This window comes from Rhynchophorus ferrugineus, unplaced genomic scaffold (assembly GCF_030347505.1).
Source record: "Rhynchophorus ferrugineus isolate W39M unplaced genomic scaffold, kcgeb_rfMv2 rfM605, whole genome shotgun sequence".
Taxonomy (NCBI): domain Eukaryota; kingdom Metazoa; phylum Arthropoda; class Insecta; order Coleoptera; family Curculionidae; genus Rhynchophorus; species Rhynchophorus ferrugineus.
In genome coordinates this window covers 1-15,000 of record NW_027473182.1, presented here as the reverse complement: position 1 = coordinate 15,000, position 15,000 = coordinate 1, and the positions used below count along the sequence as shown (strand labels likewise).

General features: G+C 42.6%; 3 protein-coding genes and 3 non-coding genes across 6 annotated transcripts in view; all 6 read right to left on the bottom strand.

Moving 5' to 3' along the window:
• Window positions 1-966, bottom strand: part of LOC143206242 (large subunit ribosomal RNA) — a 4,098-nt gene extending 3,132 nt beyond the window's left edge. Inside the window, exon 1 of the ribosomal RNA XR_013008229.1 lies at window positions 1-966. This exon is cut by the window's left edge and continues 3,132 nt beyond it. This is a non-coding gene — a ribosomal RNA (large subunit ribosomal RNA).
• LOC143206239 (histone H2B) overlaps window positions 1-12,875 on the bottom strand; it is a 36,984-nt gene extending 24,109 nt beyond the window's left edge. Inside the window, exon 1 of the mRNA XM_076419025.1 lies at window positions 11,667-12,875. Coding sequence (XP_076275140.1) covers window positions 12,467-12,838 — 372 coding nt within the window. The 5' untranslated portion in view covers window positions 12,839-12,875 and the 3' untranslated portion in view covers window positions 11,667-12,466. The remainder of the gene's footprint in view (window positions 1-11,666) is intronic.
• The window catches only part of LOC143206238 (histone H2B), a 36,990-nt gene extending 24,109 nt beyond the window's left edge, over window positions 1-12,881 (bottom strand). Inside the window, exon 1 of the mRNA XM_076419024.1 lies at window positions 11,667-12,881. The gene's annotated coding sequence lies outside the window, so the exon portion shown is untranslated. The remainder of the gene's footprint in view (window positions 1-11,666) is intronic.
• LOC143206240 (5.8S ribosomal RNA) lies at window positions 1,386-1,540 on the bottom strand. The gene has a single exon (XR_013008227.1). It is a non-coding gene; the product is annotated as a 5.8S ribosomal RNA (ribosomal RNA).
• On the bottom strand, window positions 2,249-4,237 carry LOC143206241 (small subunit ribosomal RNA). Its single transcript, XR_013008228.1, has one exon. It is a non-coding gene; the product is annotated as a small subunit ribosomal RNA (ribosomal RNA).
• On the bottom strand, window positions 7,131-7,502 carry LOC143206236 (histone H2B). The gene has a single exon (XM_076419022.1). It carries the CDS (start codon window positions 7,500-7,502, stop codon window positions 7,131-7,133), a length of 372 nt encoding a protein of 123 aa, XP_076275137.1.
• Window positions 12,882-15,000: the final 2,119 nt, after the last annotated feature.

Here is a 15,000-nt window from a genome sequence, read left to right as displayed (position 1 = left end):
CGAGACGAACTTTCACTTTCATTACGCCTTTAGGTTTAGTGATTCCCAATGACTCGCGCACATGCTAGACTCCTTGGTCCGTGTTTCAAGACGGGTCCTGAAAGTACCCAAAGCTATAGCGTCGCCGATCGGTCTAGGTCTGTTCGAGAACCTCGTCGCCAACAGTCATCAGAGGTCGGAAACGGCACCGGGTCCGATTACCGACGTGCATCTGACGCGCTTGCGACGAGCCGAACGCTAACGAGTAGCGGCCTTAAACCATTCGGTATACCGTCGAGCGAGTCGACCGCGAACACGAGGGTCCGTAAACGAAAACGGCGCGAACCGCAGTCTACGGTCTCCACCTCGAGCCTTAAGCCGACGCCCAACGGATCGCGACGTCCTACAAGGAGAAAAGTGCACGCGTTCGTCGCCGGATCGACGTACGAAAGGCGCGCGCAACGCCGAAACGTCACGTGTCACGCGATCGCACGCCGCCTACTACGAGCCGCGAATGAATTTCTCCCTTCGACCTTTCGGGTTTCTCAGGTTTACCCCTAAACGGTTTCACGTACTCTTGAACTCTCTCTTCAAAGTGCTTTTCAACTTTCCCTCACGGTACTTGTTCGCTATCGGTCTCGTGGTTATATTTAGCCTTAGATGGAGTTTACCACCCGCTTAGGGCTGCACTCTCAAGCAACCCGACTCTAAGGAGAGATCCTCTCGCCGTCAGTCACGGTCGCTACGGGCCTGGCACCCTCTATGGGCTGTTGCCCCGTTCAAGATGGACTTGGACGCGCGACGTAACGTCGAGATAATGGACCCTCCCGAACACCACATTTCCCGGCGCCCGATGTCGGTCGCGGGATTCGGTGCTGGGCTAATCCCTGTTCGCTCGCAGCTACTAAGGGAATCCTAGTTAGTTTCTTTTCCTCCGCTTAGTAATATGCTTAAATTCAGCGGGTAGTCTCACCTGCTCTGAGGTCGCTAGTTTAATATGCGTGGCGCTCGTAATCATCATAATAATGAAGATTAGGAGCCAATACGAAATATAAAAGTTTAGAATGGAAAAGACGCGCCGTCGAAAAACGGTGTTTTCTCCCTCGTATTCGAGAGACAACGCACCTACGATCCGACGTCGATTAAAAACTAATTTTATCGGATACGACGATCGTATTAATGGTGCGCGCTACGTTTATCACAAAAACGTGCGAACGACCGTTTTAAACACGTCTCATCCCTTTCATATTCGTACGACCCGTACGAGAGAGTTAGGTCACACGTACGGGTCCGCTGTCACGTTTTAGAACGTCGCGATCGAATCGCGCTTATACGCTCAGCACGCTCAGACATTTCTCGTCGATCGCGAAGATCAAAGAAAATCCGAGCAGTCTTGAAATGAGATACGACCCTCAGCCAGGAGTGGTCCGGGTATGAGATCCCAGGACCGCAATGTGCGTTCGAAATGTCGATGTTCATGTGTCCTGCAGTTCACAAGTTGACGCGCAATTAGCTGCGTTCTTCATCGACCCACGAGCCAAGTGATCCACCGTTTAGGGTAATCTTTTTTTAAGTTAGGTTTTAAACGCATATCGAAACGTTTCTATTATAAGACGACGACGACGACGACGACGCGCGCTCACGTCATAGACAGCGCTTGCGCCCCTTTCGCAGCCGCCGTCGACTTTAAAACGCTCTTACGGTTTATTTTCGTCTTCTCCACTACACACAACGAGAGGAGCGGAGACAGACTACTCGAAATGGTGACGTTCGTTGTAAATTTTCGTCGTCTCACCTCGTACGACAACAAAAGAGCATACGCTGATCATAGTTTGGCAATATTTTCGTAAACTAAATCTCACCCTTTTGGAATGAAACAAACGAAGGGTGATAAGATTTTCGTAAACTAATCACATTACCGATCATCGTATATGTTCGTCGATATGAGGATCGAAACGTCGATTAGAAATATAATTGGCAAAATCGTTTTATTTTGCGCTCGATTTGTCCATTTATAACGAAATCCGTCGTAGGCCGACGATTATTACTCGTCGTCCTATATAACAACATCTTCATCGTATATATCTCCGCTTTCGGGCGTACATCTTTTAAAACCATATATTATAGGTACCCGAAAACAGCTACGTTGACGACGTCGAAATTCGATCGGAACTTCCGAACTTCGTAGATGGCTCTTTAACGTTCGACAATGATTTTTACAGACTTGTACGTTTACCTATTATATATATATAGGCATAACAACACACTGTAATGATCCTTCCGCAGGTTCACCTACGGAAACCTTGTTACGACTTTTACTTCCTCTAAATGATCAAGTTTGGTCATCTTTTCCTACACATCGACGACGCCGAAACGCCATCGCGTGTCGATCCGAAGACCTCACTAAATCATTCAATCGGTAGTAGCGACGGGCGGTGTGTACAAAGGGCAGGGACGTAATCAACGCGAGCTTATGACTCGCGCTTACTGGGAATTCCTCGTTCATGGGGAACAATTGCAAGCCCCAATCCCTAGCACGAAGGAGGTTCAGCGGGTTACCCGGGCCGCTCGGCCAGGGAAGACACGCTGATTCCTTCAGTGTAGCGCGCGTGCGGCCCAGAACATCTAAGGGCATCACAGACCTGTTATTGCTCAATCTCGTGCGGCTAGAAGCCGCCTGTCCCTCTAAGAAGAATAGTTTGTACGCCGACAGTAAAAACCGCGCACGAACCGCGAAACCCGAAAGCAACGCGGCCGGCGGGCCTTTAGGATGTCAAAAAGCGCCTAGTTAGCAGGCTAGAGTCTCGTTCGTTATCGGAATTAACCAGACAAATCGCTCCACCAACTAAGAACGGCCATGCACCACCACCCACCGAATCAAGAAAGAGCTCTCAATCTGTCAATCCTTCCGGTGTCCGGGCCTGGTGAGGTTTCCCGTGTTGAGTCAAATTAAGCCGCAGGCTCCACTCCTGGTGGTGCCCTTCCGTCAATTCCTTTAAGTTTCAGCTTTGCAACCATACTTCCCCCGGAACCCAAAAGCTTTGGTTTCCCGGAAGCTGCCCGTCGAGTCATATTAGGGAACGTCGACGGATCGCTAGCTGGCATCGTTTAAGGTTAGAACTAGGGCGGTATCTGATCGCCTTCGAACCTCTAACTTTCGTTCTTGATCAATGAAAGCGTTTTTGGCAAATGCTTTCGCTTCTGTTCGTCTTGCGACGATCCAAGAATTTCACCTCTAACGTCGCAATACGAATGCCCCCATCCGTTCCTATTAATCATTACCTCGGGGTTCCGAAAACCAACAAAATAGAACCGAGGTCCTATTCCATTATTCCATGCATACAGTATTCAGGCGAAATTTTAGCCTGCTTTGAGCACTCTAATTTGTTCAAAGTAAACGTGCCGGCCCACCTCGACACTCAGTAAAGAGCACCGCGGCAGGATTGAGTTGGGCCGTCGTAACCACGACGCGCACAACACGCACGCCGAAACGCACGCGCGACGGCGACGCGACACGACTAAGCCCACCGGCAGGACGTCTCGCGAAAAACACGCCAGTTAACACCGCGAACGATGAACCGGCGGCGCGAGACACAAATTCGACTACGAGCTTTTTAACCGCAACAACTTTAATATACGCTATTGGAGCTGGAATTACCGCGGCTGCTGGCACCAGACTGGCCCTCCAATTGATCCTCGTTAAAGGGTTTAGAGTGTACTCATTCCGATTACGGGGCCTCGGATGAGTCCCGTATCGTTATTTTTCGTCACTACCTCCCCGTGCCGGGAGTGGGTAATTTGCGCGCCTGCTGCCTTCCTTGGATGTGGTAGCCGTTTCTCAGGCTCCCTCTCCGGAATCGAACCCTGATTCCCCGTTACCCGTTACGACCATGGTAGGCGCAGAACCTACCATCGACAGTTGATAAGGCAGACATTTGAAAGATGTGTCGCCGGTGCGAGACCGTGCGATCAGCTTAAAGTTATTCAGAGTCACCAAGTTGTACGATGACGAGCGCGAACCCGAAACCGATTGGTTTTGATCTAATAAAAGCACTCCTTCCATCTCTGGTCGGAGCTCTGTTTGCATGTATTAGCTCTAGAATTACCACAGTTATCCAAGTAATTGTGGGTACGATCTAAGGAACCATAACTGATTTAATGAGCCTTTCGCGGTTTCACCTTAATTCGGTATGTACTGAGACATGCATGGCTTAATCTTTGAGACAAGCATATGACTACTGGCAGGATCAACCAGGGAACTGTTCTTATTATTTTATCGACACGAAGCAGATAAAACAAATACAGACACAGTTTATTTTATAAGTTTGACTTATAAAGAAACGTGTGCGTAAGACGACGATATATAATATATATCGACGACTAATAAAAAGGAGGTGCATGATAGCGCGCCTAGACGACGGAAAAACCGGTCCGAGGCGCCACGCTCTTACATTTTAATATTAGTTGTCTAATAAAACAAAACGATATCATCATCTTAGACACATCTTTTGTTTTTTTTATACACAACCGATCGACTAGGCACCCAATTATCTCGATTATCGACGACGATCGTCGACTACGTCGAAAATTGGATGCCGCAAAATATCGTTCGGCGTTTATAAGACCTCGAAAAACATTCTCTCCGAACCCTTCGCTAGATAGAAATATATAAAGCGACAAGGAAACCTCGTACGAGAAACGTTTCGTGATTTTTTATTTTATTCTCGCTCGGAGAGCAGAGAGCTATCGCAAAATGTGTTGCTGTTTTATGAACGTTCCGATGAAAAACCGATACGTCCATAAAAATAATAATTCCAATCGCATATGAATCGTGGATCATCTTCTTCTAACGAAGCCGAATGTTCCCGCCGAATTCGCGATCTCGCAGTGATACCGTCGTCGTCGTCGTACGCTTCCCGATATATCGAAAAAAACCGACCAGGAAGAACAACGAAACGACGATACAAAATCGCGAGAGCGTTACGAATATATAATAACACGACGAAATACGCTTTTTATTTAGATAAATAAAAAAATACGGTTCGGATCTTATATATTAACATATAATATGTAATACCACCTTCGCTGATCAAAAGCCACTCGGTAAAAGTGTCACAGCGCCGGTCGACCCGACCCGTCGTATCCGTCTCTCGTATCGCCCCACGTAGAAGCGCACACGATTTAAGCGCGGGTCTCTCGCCAGCTATCGGAAATGTATGGGTGTTTTAGAACAGATCGTTTATACGGACGTTGCGCAAATTTTTCGTTTTTACGTCTGCCCGTTCTCGTTATTATCGGAATGTTCCGATGAATAAACTTTAGCTTTAGACAACGTGAACTTCTAAAGCAATAATTTTAACCTCTCGTGTTAATACGTCCTCAGGCCGTTTCTAGACTGCCGATCACGTTCTTTAAAAGTCGGAAAATTCCGATCCATAAAATTATGCTAGTAGAATGTAAAGATCCTTCATAGGATGGATACTGTCACATATCGATACGGCGATCGGAGTAAAACTGTTCTCACGTATTTCAGGACATTTTAGGTTGTTACGTCGGCCCGTTCGTTATTATCGGTATATACCTATGAATAAATGTTTTGCTTGTAGAACGTAAGATTCCAAAAGAATGATTCGCCGAAACGATGGTGCACCCTTACGATCGGATATTTGCCGCTTATTGGCCATTTTCTATAATTCATCCGTTAGATATCGTTTATCGACTACGGATAAGGTTTTCCGATATCAGAATGTTCCTAAGGATGATTCGAAAGTGATTTGAACGAAGAATTTGATAGAATGAATCCTTTATTTATCCATTGAGTACAGGGTACGGAGTGTCTGCGGGGTCAGCTAATATATTATATTTCTCTCTCGACGTAATGGTAACTCGAAGTCCGAACCGCGCTCATGAAGCTCGGTTTCAATCCAATCCATGTTGGTCGGTTCCTCGAGAGGAACGCCGTATCTTCGCGGTCGACCGCCTAATGAATCAGGTGGTAAAAGTCCAAGCCCAGCGCGGCAACGGCAGGCGCGTTCAACGTTTTAACTGCCAATTCTACGGTCATTCATCGGCCAACTGTAAAGCCACTCCGGCCTACGTCAAGTCCCAAAGACAGAAATTCCCCGCCGAAATGCACCAACTGTTGAGAACCATACACCGCAAATTACTCGGGATGCAAGTGCCGACCTACTCCAAAAACAACCAAACCCAAAAGACCAATTCCTCCCCCCACTCATGTACGGGGAACTCAAGATAACAGTCGTCTGGCTGGTCTGGATTCCACTAGAACACGAACCCGATCTCCATTGGCGAAATACTCTTCGGAACATATTCAGATGACCAAGGAGATTTTCAGGCCATTTTCAACGCCATCAACCACACAGCTATTGGAAGAATTACTATCGGCCGGGATAATAGATGAGTTGGAACTTGGGCTTATTGCTCCAAGCGAACCAACTCACTACTCCTCCAATCGACCGACAATAATTGACTTTTTTATCTATCAAAATTCGAATCAAGCCTCTGACCTGCAAGTACTCCAAGATATCGATTCTGACCACAGGCCTATCCTCCTCACCCACCATCAGCGATTTTCCACTGAGTTCCACTGTCCCCAAGCAAGGTCAACCTAGTAAACGAAAAAAAAAGTATCTTCTCTTTGACGATCCTCATTATATTAGGACGATAGTTCCATTCTAAATTCTTGATTAATTACAGTTCCTATTTGTTCATTTCGAGACGTTCCCGTGATTAATACTTATCGTGTAGAAATTAGCCACAATCCACAATTAGCCACAGTTAGGAAAAATAAATTAATTATCATATAGTCATAAACGTAATAAAAATGAATACACATATTTTCGAAGTCACTCCAGAAATACTTTACCTTATTTTTAAATAACAATCTCGGGCCGTACCATTTTTACAAAACTTATTCTATATACTTACTATATAACAGATTATAATGATATAATATAATTCAATACAATAACTACAATATATATATATATATCTGAAAATTCTGTTTTTATAAAATGTCAGCTACTGTTTAACATTTCATTTTTTAAAATGTATATCCAATTGTGGTTCTGAAAAGAACCGATTTTGCAGGTAAGTAGTATATTGAAACACACATAGGTATGTGAATTAATTTACTTAGAACTGGTATATTTGGTGACTGCTTTGGTACCTTCGCTAACGGCGTGCTTAGCCAACTCACCGGGTAACAATAACCTAACGGCGGTTTGGATTTCTCTGCTCGTGATCGTTGATCTCTTATTGTAATGGGCGAGACGCGACGCTTCGGCGGCTATCCTTTCGAATATATCGTTCACGAAAGAATTCATGATCGACATGGCCTTGCTGGAGATACCCGTATCGGGATGAACCTGCTTTAAAACTTTGTATATGTAAATCGCATAGCTTTCCTTCCTCCTGCGCTTCTTTTTCTTGTCGCTCTTAGAGATATTTTTCTGGGCTTTTCCGGCTTTCTTGGCCGCCTTACCGCTTGTCTTCGGTGGCATTTCGAAATAAAAATCCCGACGTCTCACGTACCTCAAAGAGTACTTAACTAAAAAAATGCCTTTAATTCTAGAACTTATAACATTCGAAGGAACACTTCTAAGCCCCGCCCATAGCCCGAGTTAGAGTCTGATTGGTCGCGTATGATATAACGAGTTTGGCTCGCGGACAAAATTCCAGGCCGATCTGTAAGAAATTTCCAGTACCGTTTTTGATTTAAAGGTGAGCAGTATCTAACAACGATCGAGATTAACATGTCCGGACGTGGTAAAGGCGGAAAAGTGAAGGGAAAGGCGAAGTCTCGTTCCAATCGTGCGGGATTACAATTTCCTGTCGGTCGTATTCACCGACTTCTAAGGAAAGGAAATTATGCCGAACGCGTAGGGGCCGGTGCTCCCGTTTACTTAGCTGCCGTAATGGAATATCTGGCGGCCGAAGTTCTCGAGTTGGCGGGTAACGCCGCTAGAGACAACAAGAAAACAAGGATTATCCCTAGGCATTTACAATTGGCCATCAGAAACGACGAGGAATTGAATAAACTGTTATCTGGCGTTACTATTGCCCAGGGCGGCGTCTTGCCTAACATTCAAGCAGTATTATTGCCTAAAAAGACAGACAGCAAAACCAAATAGATAACGCAAACCGTTTAAAGTTTTGCATACGCCCTTTAATATCGGTCCTTTTCAGGGCCAACAAAATCGTATAAAAAAGAAGTTAGAATACGCGTTCTTATTAAAGAATAAATATTAACTAGAAAATTTATAAATAATCTGATCTGTACTGAATATTCCTTTATTACTGTTTTAGAGTATCGATCGATCGGTTCCCTAATTAGTTACGGCTCTATCTAGAAAATAATCATTTAAGTAATAATAAGATAATAAATAAATTATATAAATATTCTTTCTTTTATAAAGTTATATTGTGGTTCTGAAAAGAACCGTTTTTTTTTCTATTAAAAAAATACGGTCTTGGACGAACGTATTTTTTAGGGAAGTCGTAGCACGTCCAGGAGTGTCGGGATATTTGTAATTTTCAACTCCGTGTCTTCTTGATCTGACGATGAAATGTGTCGCCTGTTTAATATATCGTCATACGTAGTAGAAATAGTTTTATTTCTTTTTCTTTGGTGATACTGGTTTTTTAGTTTTCGCACCTTCACCAGCGGCAACACGAACAGTTGAGGTCGTCGTCTTAGCACTTTTCGGTTTAGGCGCCTTGGGCTTTTTCGTAGGTCCGGCTTTATTAGATTTTTTCGCTTTGGAAGGCGATTTCGGGGATCTTGCGGCCGTGTTGCTTTTTGCTGCTTTCGAAGATGAACTATTAGCGGCGGCATTGGAAGCGGACGTAGTCGTGGCGGCGGTAGATTTCTTTCCTGTTTTCTTTTCGACGGCTTTTTTGGCAGAAGCTTTTTTCTCGGCCAAAGTTGCAGATTCACCTTTCTTACTTTTAGCTGTGGTTTTCTTAGTTGAGGCGGAGGCGGCGGTCGTCTTTTTTTCCGTTTTCTCTGAGGTTTTTTTGGCAGACGCTTTTTTACCACCGGCTGTCGTAGCTGTCGCGGCACCTCCTACTGGTTTTCGTTTATTTTTCTGTCCGGTTTTGGCAGTGGCCGTTTTTCTTTTCTTCGTACCTGCGGCTGTCGTACCTCCTGCTTTACGTGCCGAAGCCGCTAATTTAAATGATCCGGAAGCTCCTTTGCCCTTCGTTTGTACCAAAACACCCGAAGCGATCCACGTCTTTATATATTTCTTTATAAAGGGCGATAATTTGTCAGCATCCACTTTGTAATTGGCCGCTATGTATTTTTTAATAGCTCTGAAGGAAGTTCCGCCTTTCTCTTTCAATCCTTTAATTGCACTCGTTACCATATCAGCGATCGGAGGATGACTAACTTTCGATTTAGAACTCTTCGCCTTGCTCGAAGTGGATTTTTCTTTCTTCCCTCCTGCAGACGAACCTGCGCTACCGGCTGTAGCTGATGCGGCTCCCGTAGCCGACACCGAAGATGAATTCGACCCGGCCGGTGTGCCTGTTGACGATGCGTTAACAACGGCGGCGGAATTTCCTCCACTCCCTTGATTCGACGAAGGAGAAACCGCTTGTCCGCTAATATCGACGTCCGACATTCTGATATAATTTCTTAATTTTCTTATAAGAACGTTCTAATCACGATTCGTTTGACAAAGTTACGTACGTGCGTATGCTTCTCGTTCGCGTATTTTAACTGTCTGGCGGTCGCTCTCATTTAATGCGTACCCTATATGATATGAGCCGAACGGAGGACTGAACGGTCGAGCGCGAACGACGTTCCATATTCCGGCTTCGTCGAAACGTTCATCGAGCTTGGAACCGTTTACTTATTTCTCATATTAAATACATAAATCCTTTAGAATATCATACGATTTATGTTCGAGGCGTTAAAAGATAAAACGTAGTAGAAGTAGCAAACTTTACCAATAAATTTTACGTTGACTATCGTCTTAGAAGGAAGCACAAAATCAAGCGTTGCTCTCGATTCCGTCGAAACTACCAATTTACATTCGAGTTATAGACTTTCGGTTATAACTATGAAAATATATCTTTTCAAATCTACGTCCCCCGATATATCGTCTTTTGATATAAATGCAATTCCGTACAGATCTAATGCTATTATTGGAGAAACGAGACATATTATTCCTAATTGATGCGGTACAGATTGTTCGTTGTCCAAAACGAATCTATATCGAAACGTACCGTTGTCGAATTAACTGTAAGAAAACAATGACATGAAAATTAACCGATCCTATACTAATATACTTCTTATTTAACGGTTTCTTAACACCATCCGAACTCTGGGTTACAATCGAACGTATCGGGTGAGCAACGATATCGAGACGTCTATAAGAATATCGTGTCAAACCCTTCTGTATCGATACAATGCTCATATATATTATAGTATATTTTGCTTCTTTAGTTGAAATCTGTTTTCATAAATAGTTATCTAAAGTCAATAAATACATGGAACGCGATCTCCATACATACGTGCGTAGAACTACCGTACCTTCTTTGAAATCTTAAGGATTCTCCAAGCTCATCGACGCGAAGTTTATCTCGGAGTATTTTCTCTCTAAAGGAAAACTATATTAAAGCTTCAACGAAGATTCGGTATTCGATTGTTCACCATCATTTACATTCTTGTCATTAACCTAACATTTATTATGAAATCTTATTTTAAACTTTATCTATCTTTTTATATTACGATCGTCTATTATAATGCAGTATATTTGTTACTTTACAAGTAAATCTTAGATGAAAGGAGCAGATATTTAATAAAATTTAACGTCATCTTAGTCCATTTTCGAATAATAAATTTCTTTTTTTATGCTAGTAAATTTGTGGCTCTGAAAAGAACCGTTGTTTTCTTTAGTTGAATAGATACGTTGTTCTGTTTTAATTGGTCAGCATATATAATACTTTATTTAACCGCCAAATCCGTATAGGGTTCGTCCTTGGCGTTTGAGGGCGTATACTACATCCATGGCAGTAACGGTTTTCCTTTTGGCGTGTTCGGTATAAGTGACGGCGTCTCTGATAACGTTTTCCAAAAATACTTTTAATACACCTCTGGTTTCTTCATAAATTAGACCGGATATACGTTTAACTCCACCCCGCCTAGCCAATCTTCTGATGGCGGGTTTCGTAATACCTTGGATATTATCACGAAGCACTTTACGATGCCGCTTAGCGCCTCCTTTTCCCAAACCTTTACCACCTTTACCTCTGCCCGTCATGATTTATTCAATTTAGTATTAAAAGAAAGCAAATTTATAATCGAATTGTGCAGCGTACACCTCGAATACTACGGGTAACTATTTCAATTTCAAATCCTACCATGGGTTTTGTTGAGTTCGAATCGGGTCCCGCCCACAGATGCTAGCCGGACCAATCAGAATATCTTCACACATTATTAAAAAGGGAGATTTCTTTGACACCTTCGATCAGTTTCCAAAAGTTCGTTGGTGCTTGCGCTTGTAATTCTTCCTACACGTTTGAAGTCAGACCCGTTTAGACGATGGCTCGTACCAAGCAAACTGCTCGAAAATCAACCGGAGGTAAGGCTCCCAGAAAACAATTGGCTACTAAAGCAGCCAGGAAAAGCGCTCCCGCTACCGGTGGTGTTAAAAAACCGCATCGTTACAGACCCGGTACGGTCGCTCTAAGAGAAATCCGACGCTATCAGAAGAGTACCGAATTATTGATTAGGAAATTGCCTTTCCAACGATTGGTTCGCGAAATCGCTCAGGATTTCAAGACCGATTTACGTTTCCAAAGTTCGGCAGTGATGGCTTTGCAAGAAGCTAGCGAGGCCTATTTGGTTGGTCTCTTTGAAGACACCAATTTGTGTGCGATCCATGCTAAACGAGTAACTATCATGCCTAAGGACATTCAATTAGCCAGACGCATTAGAGGCGAACGTGCATAAATGCTACGGCTGTCCTATATTAAGGTCGTTTTTTGTATTTATATGAAAAAAAAAGGTTCTTCTCAGAACCACCAACTTCTATTAGAAAAAAGAGACATTGATATTTTTTCCGTTTATATGACGCTTTAGTTATAATATTTGTGAATTGAATTTAGAATATTATGCTCACAAATATATTGTGAATATTGAGGAATCCTTAGTAATAAGGTGTGAACACCTGCTGGATTGACTTGAAGTTTATATCACGATAAGAAAGGGGTATCACATATACTGTTATTATGTTACCGTAAAGGAATGAATATATAAAATAAAATATTTTTTTCTGGATATTTTAACATTTTTATGAACGATTACTATATTTTAATTTATTTGACTTCGTATATATCCTATCTTCTTAACAATAGTTTATTTCTTTTTTTCTTCTTTAAACATTTTGGGGCTCTGAAAAGAGCCGTTTTCCACCCTTCATATTATTATGATCACCTTCAAAATAATATATTTCGTTTACTTAGAACTGGTATATTTAGTGACAGCTTTGGTACCTTCGCTAACGGCATGCTTAGCCAATTCACCGGGTAACAATAACCTAACGGCGGTTTGGATTTCTCTGCTCGTGATGGTCGATCTTTTATTGTAATGGGCGAGGCGCGACGCTTCGGCGGCTATCCTTTCGAATATATCGTTCACGAAAGAATTCATAATCGACATGGCCTTGCTGGAAATACCCGTATCGGGATGAACCTGCTTTAAAACTTTGTATATGTAAATCGCGTAGCTTTCCTTCCTCCTACGCTTCTTTTTCTTATCGCTCTTAGAAATGTTTTTCTGGGCTTTTCCAGCCTTTTTTGCCGCTTTACCGCTTGTCTTCGGTGGCATTTTAAACGAATGAGATTCGCGACCTACCCATACAGCAAAAGATAAAAGACTAAACCGAAATATACCTATAGTCGTTTAATTATTTGATAAATGACGCTACACTTCTAAGCTCCGCCCATTCTTGGCGTTATGTCGTAGAAAGCTCTGATTGGTCGAGTAGGAAACGTACTAGTGTTTTGAGAAGTTGCCGAATAAAAGCTATTCGCTGGACAGTTCACTGCCAGTTGTTCATTCGTTGTCGAAAGGACGTGAGCGTTGTCGCCATTAGTTTTTCGGTTATTTTTAGTTTAAAAAAGTTAGCAATACAATGTCTGGACGTGGTAAGGGTGGAAAAGTGAAGGGAAAGGCGAAATCTCGTTCCAACCGAGCGGGATTACAATTTCCTGTTGGCCGTATTCACCGGCTTTTAGGAAAGGAAATTATGCCGAACGCGTAGGGGCCGGTGCTCCCGTCTACTTAGCTGCCGTAATGGAATATTTGGCGGCCGAAGTTCTCGAGTTGGCAGGTAACGCCGCTAGAGACAACAAGAAAACAAGGATTATCCCTAGGCATTTACAATTGGCCATCAGAAATGACGAAGAACTGAACAAACTCCTCTCCGGTGTTACTATAGCCCAGGGCGGCGTTCTACCAAACATCCAGGCCGTATTGTTACCGAAAAAAACAGATAGTAAAACCAAATAAGTTACATGAGCCTTAGGGTTTTTGTGTCGTACAAAAACCTTTTAACTATCGGTCCTTTTCAGGACCACCAAAATAATAAAACAAAAAAAGAACTTAAAATTAAAACTCATATTATGACTTGCACTTACTAATTATTTAAAATATTCTAATAAACAGTTTAAGTACTTTAAAGATTGTTTTTTGGGTGTGTAAGATAAATTAAGAGACATTCCAATACCAATAATTATCGTTTTATTAAACAACAATTAAGTCGAAATAATATGAAGGATTTATTTCTAGCGGTTCTCCTTTAGTAAAATCGAACCGTATTATAACATCGCGCCTTGTATATAATCTATGTAATTAACGATGAATTTAAGGGGCGGTCTATTTATTAAGTATAGAGTTTTGGAATCCAAACCCTCAAATAATTAGGGCCAGTTATACTTAAATTATTATTTTAAATAAAATTATGATGATTGTAATGATTGAAAGATTATCCTTAAATCCTAATAGAGCTTCCGTTTTTTAAATATCGATAAATTTGTGGTTCTGAAAAGAACCGTTGTTTAATTTTTCTAAAATTAATTTTGAGGGTCACATTTCACGTTAGTTCGCGAATAAAATGTGACTTAACCTCCAAACCCGTATAATGTACGTCCTTGACGTTTCAAGGCGTATACTACATCCATTGCGGTAACGGTTTTTCTTTTGGCGTGTTCGGTATATGTAACGGCATCTCTGATGACGTTTTCCAAAAACACTTTTAAAACACCTCTGGTCTCTTCGTAAATCAGACCAGATATACGTTTTACGCCGCCTCGTCTAGCCAATCTTCTAATGGCGGGCTTCGTAATACCTTGGATATTATCACGAAGCACTTTACGATGCCGCTTGGCTCCTCCTTTTCCCAAACCTTTACCACCTTTACCTCTGCCGGTCATCTTTTATCGAACCTAATACAAAAAAAATAAATGATCTCGAATAAGTAGCGCGCTCACAACACGAGTGCTACGGACAACTGTTGTCGATTACATTCAATCAGCCCGGTTTTGTAGACTTAGGATTGAGTTCCGCCCACTGGCACAAAACGGACCAATCAGATTAGATAACATGTTATAAAAAGGACTCTCTGATTTTATGACCGAATCAGTCCGAAAGGGGTCGCCGTCGTTTGCGTTTGTTAATTTTTCTCATTACCTCTATTTTAAAAATATGGCTCGTACCAAGCAAACTGCGCGAAAATCAACAGGAGGTAAAGCTCCTAGGAAACAATTGGCTACCAAAGCGGCCAGGAAAAGCGCTCCAGCTACCGGTGGCGTTAAGAAACCACATCGCTACCGACCTGGGACGGTCGCTTTGCGGGAGATTCGTCGTTATCAAAAGAGCACCGAATTATTGATTAGGAAATTACCTTTTCAACGATTGGTTCGCGAAATCGCTCAAGATTTCAAGACCGATTTACGTTTTCAAAGTTCGGCGGTAATGGCTTTACAAGA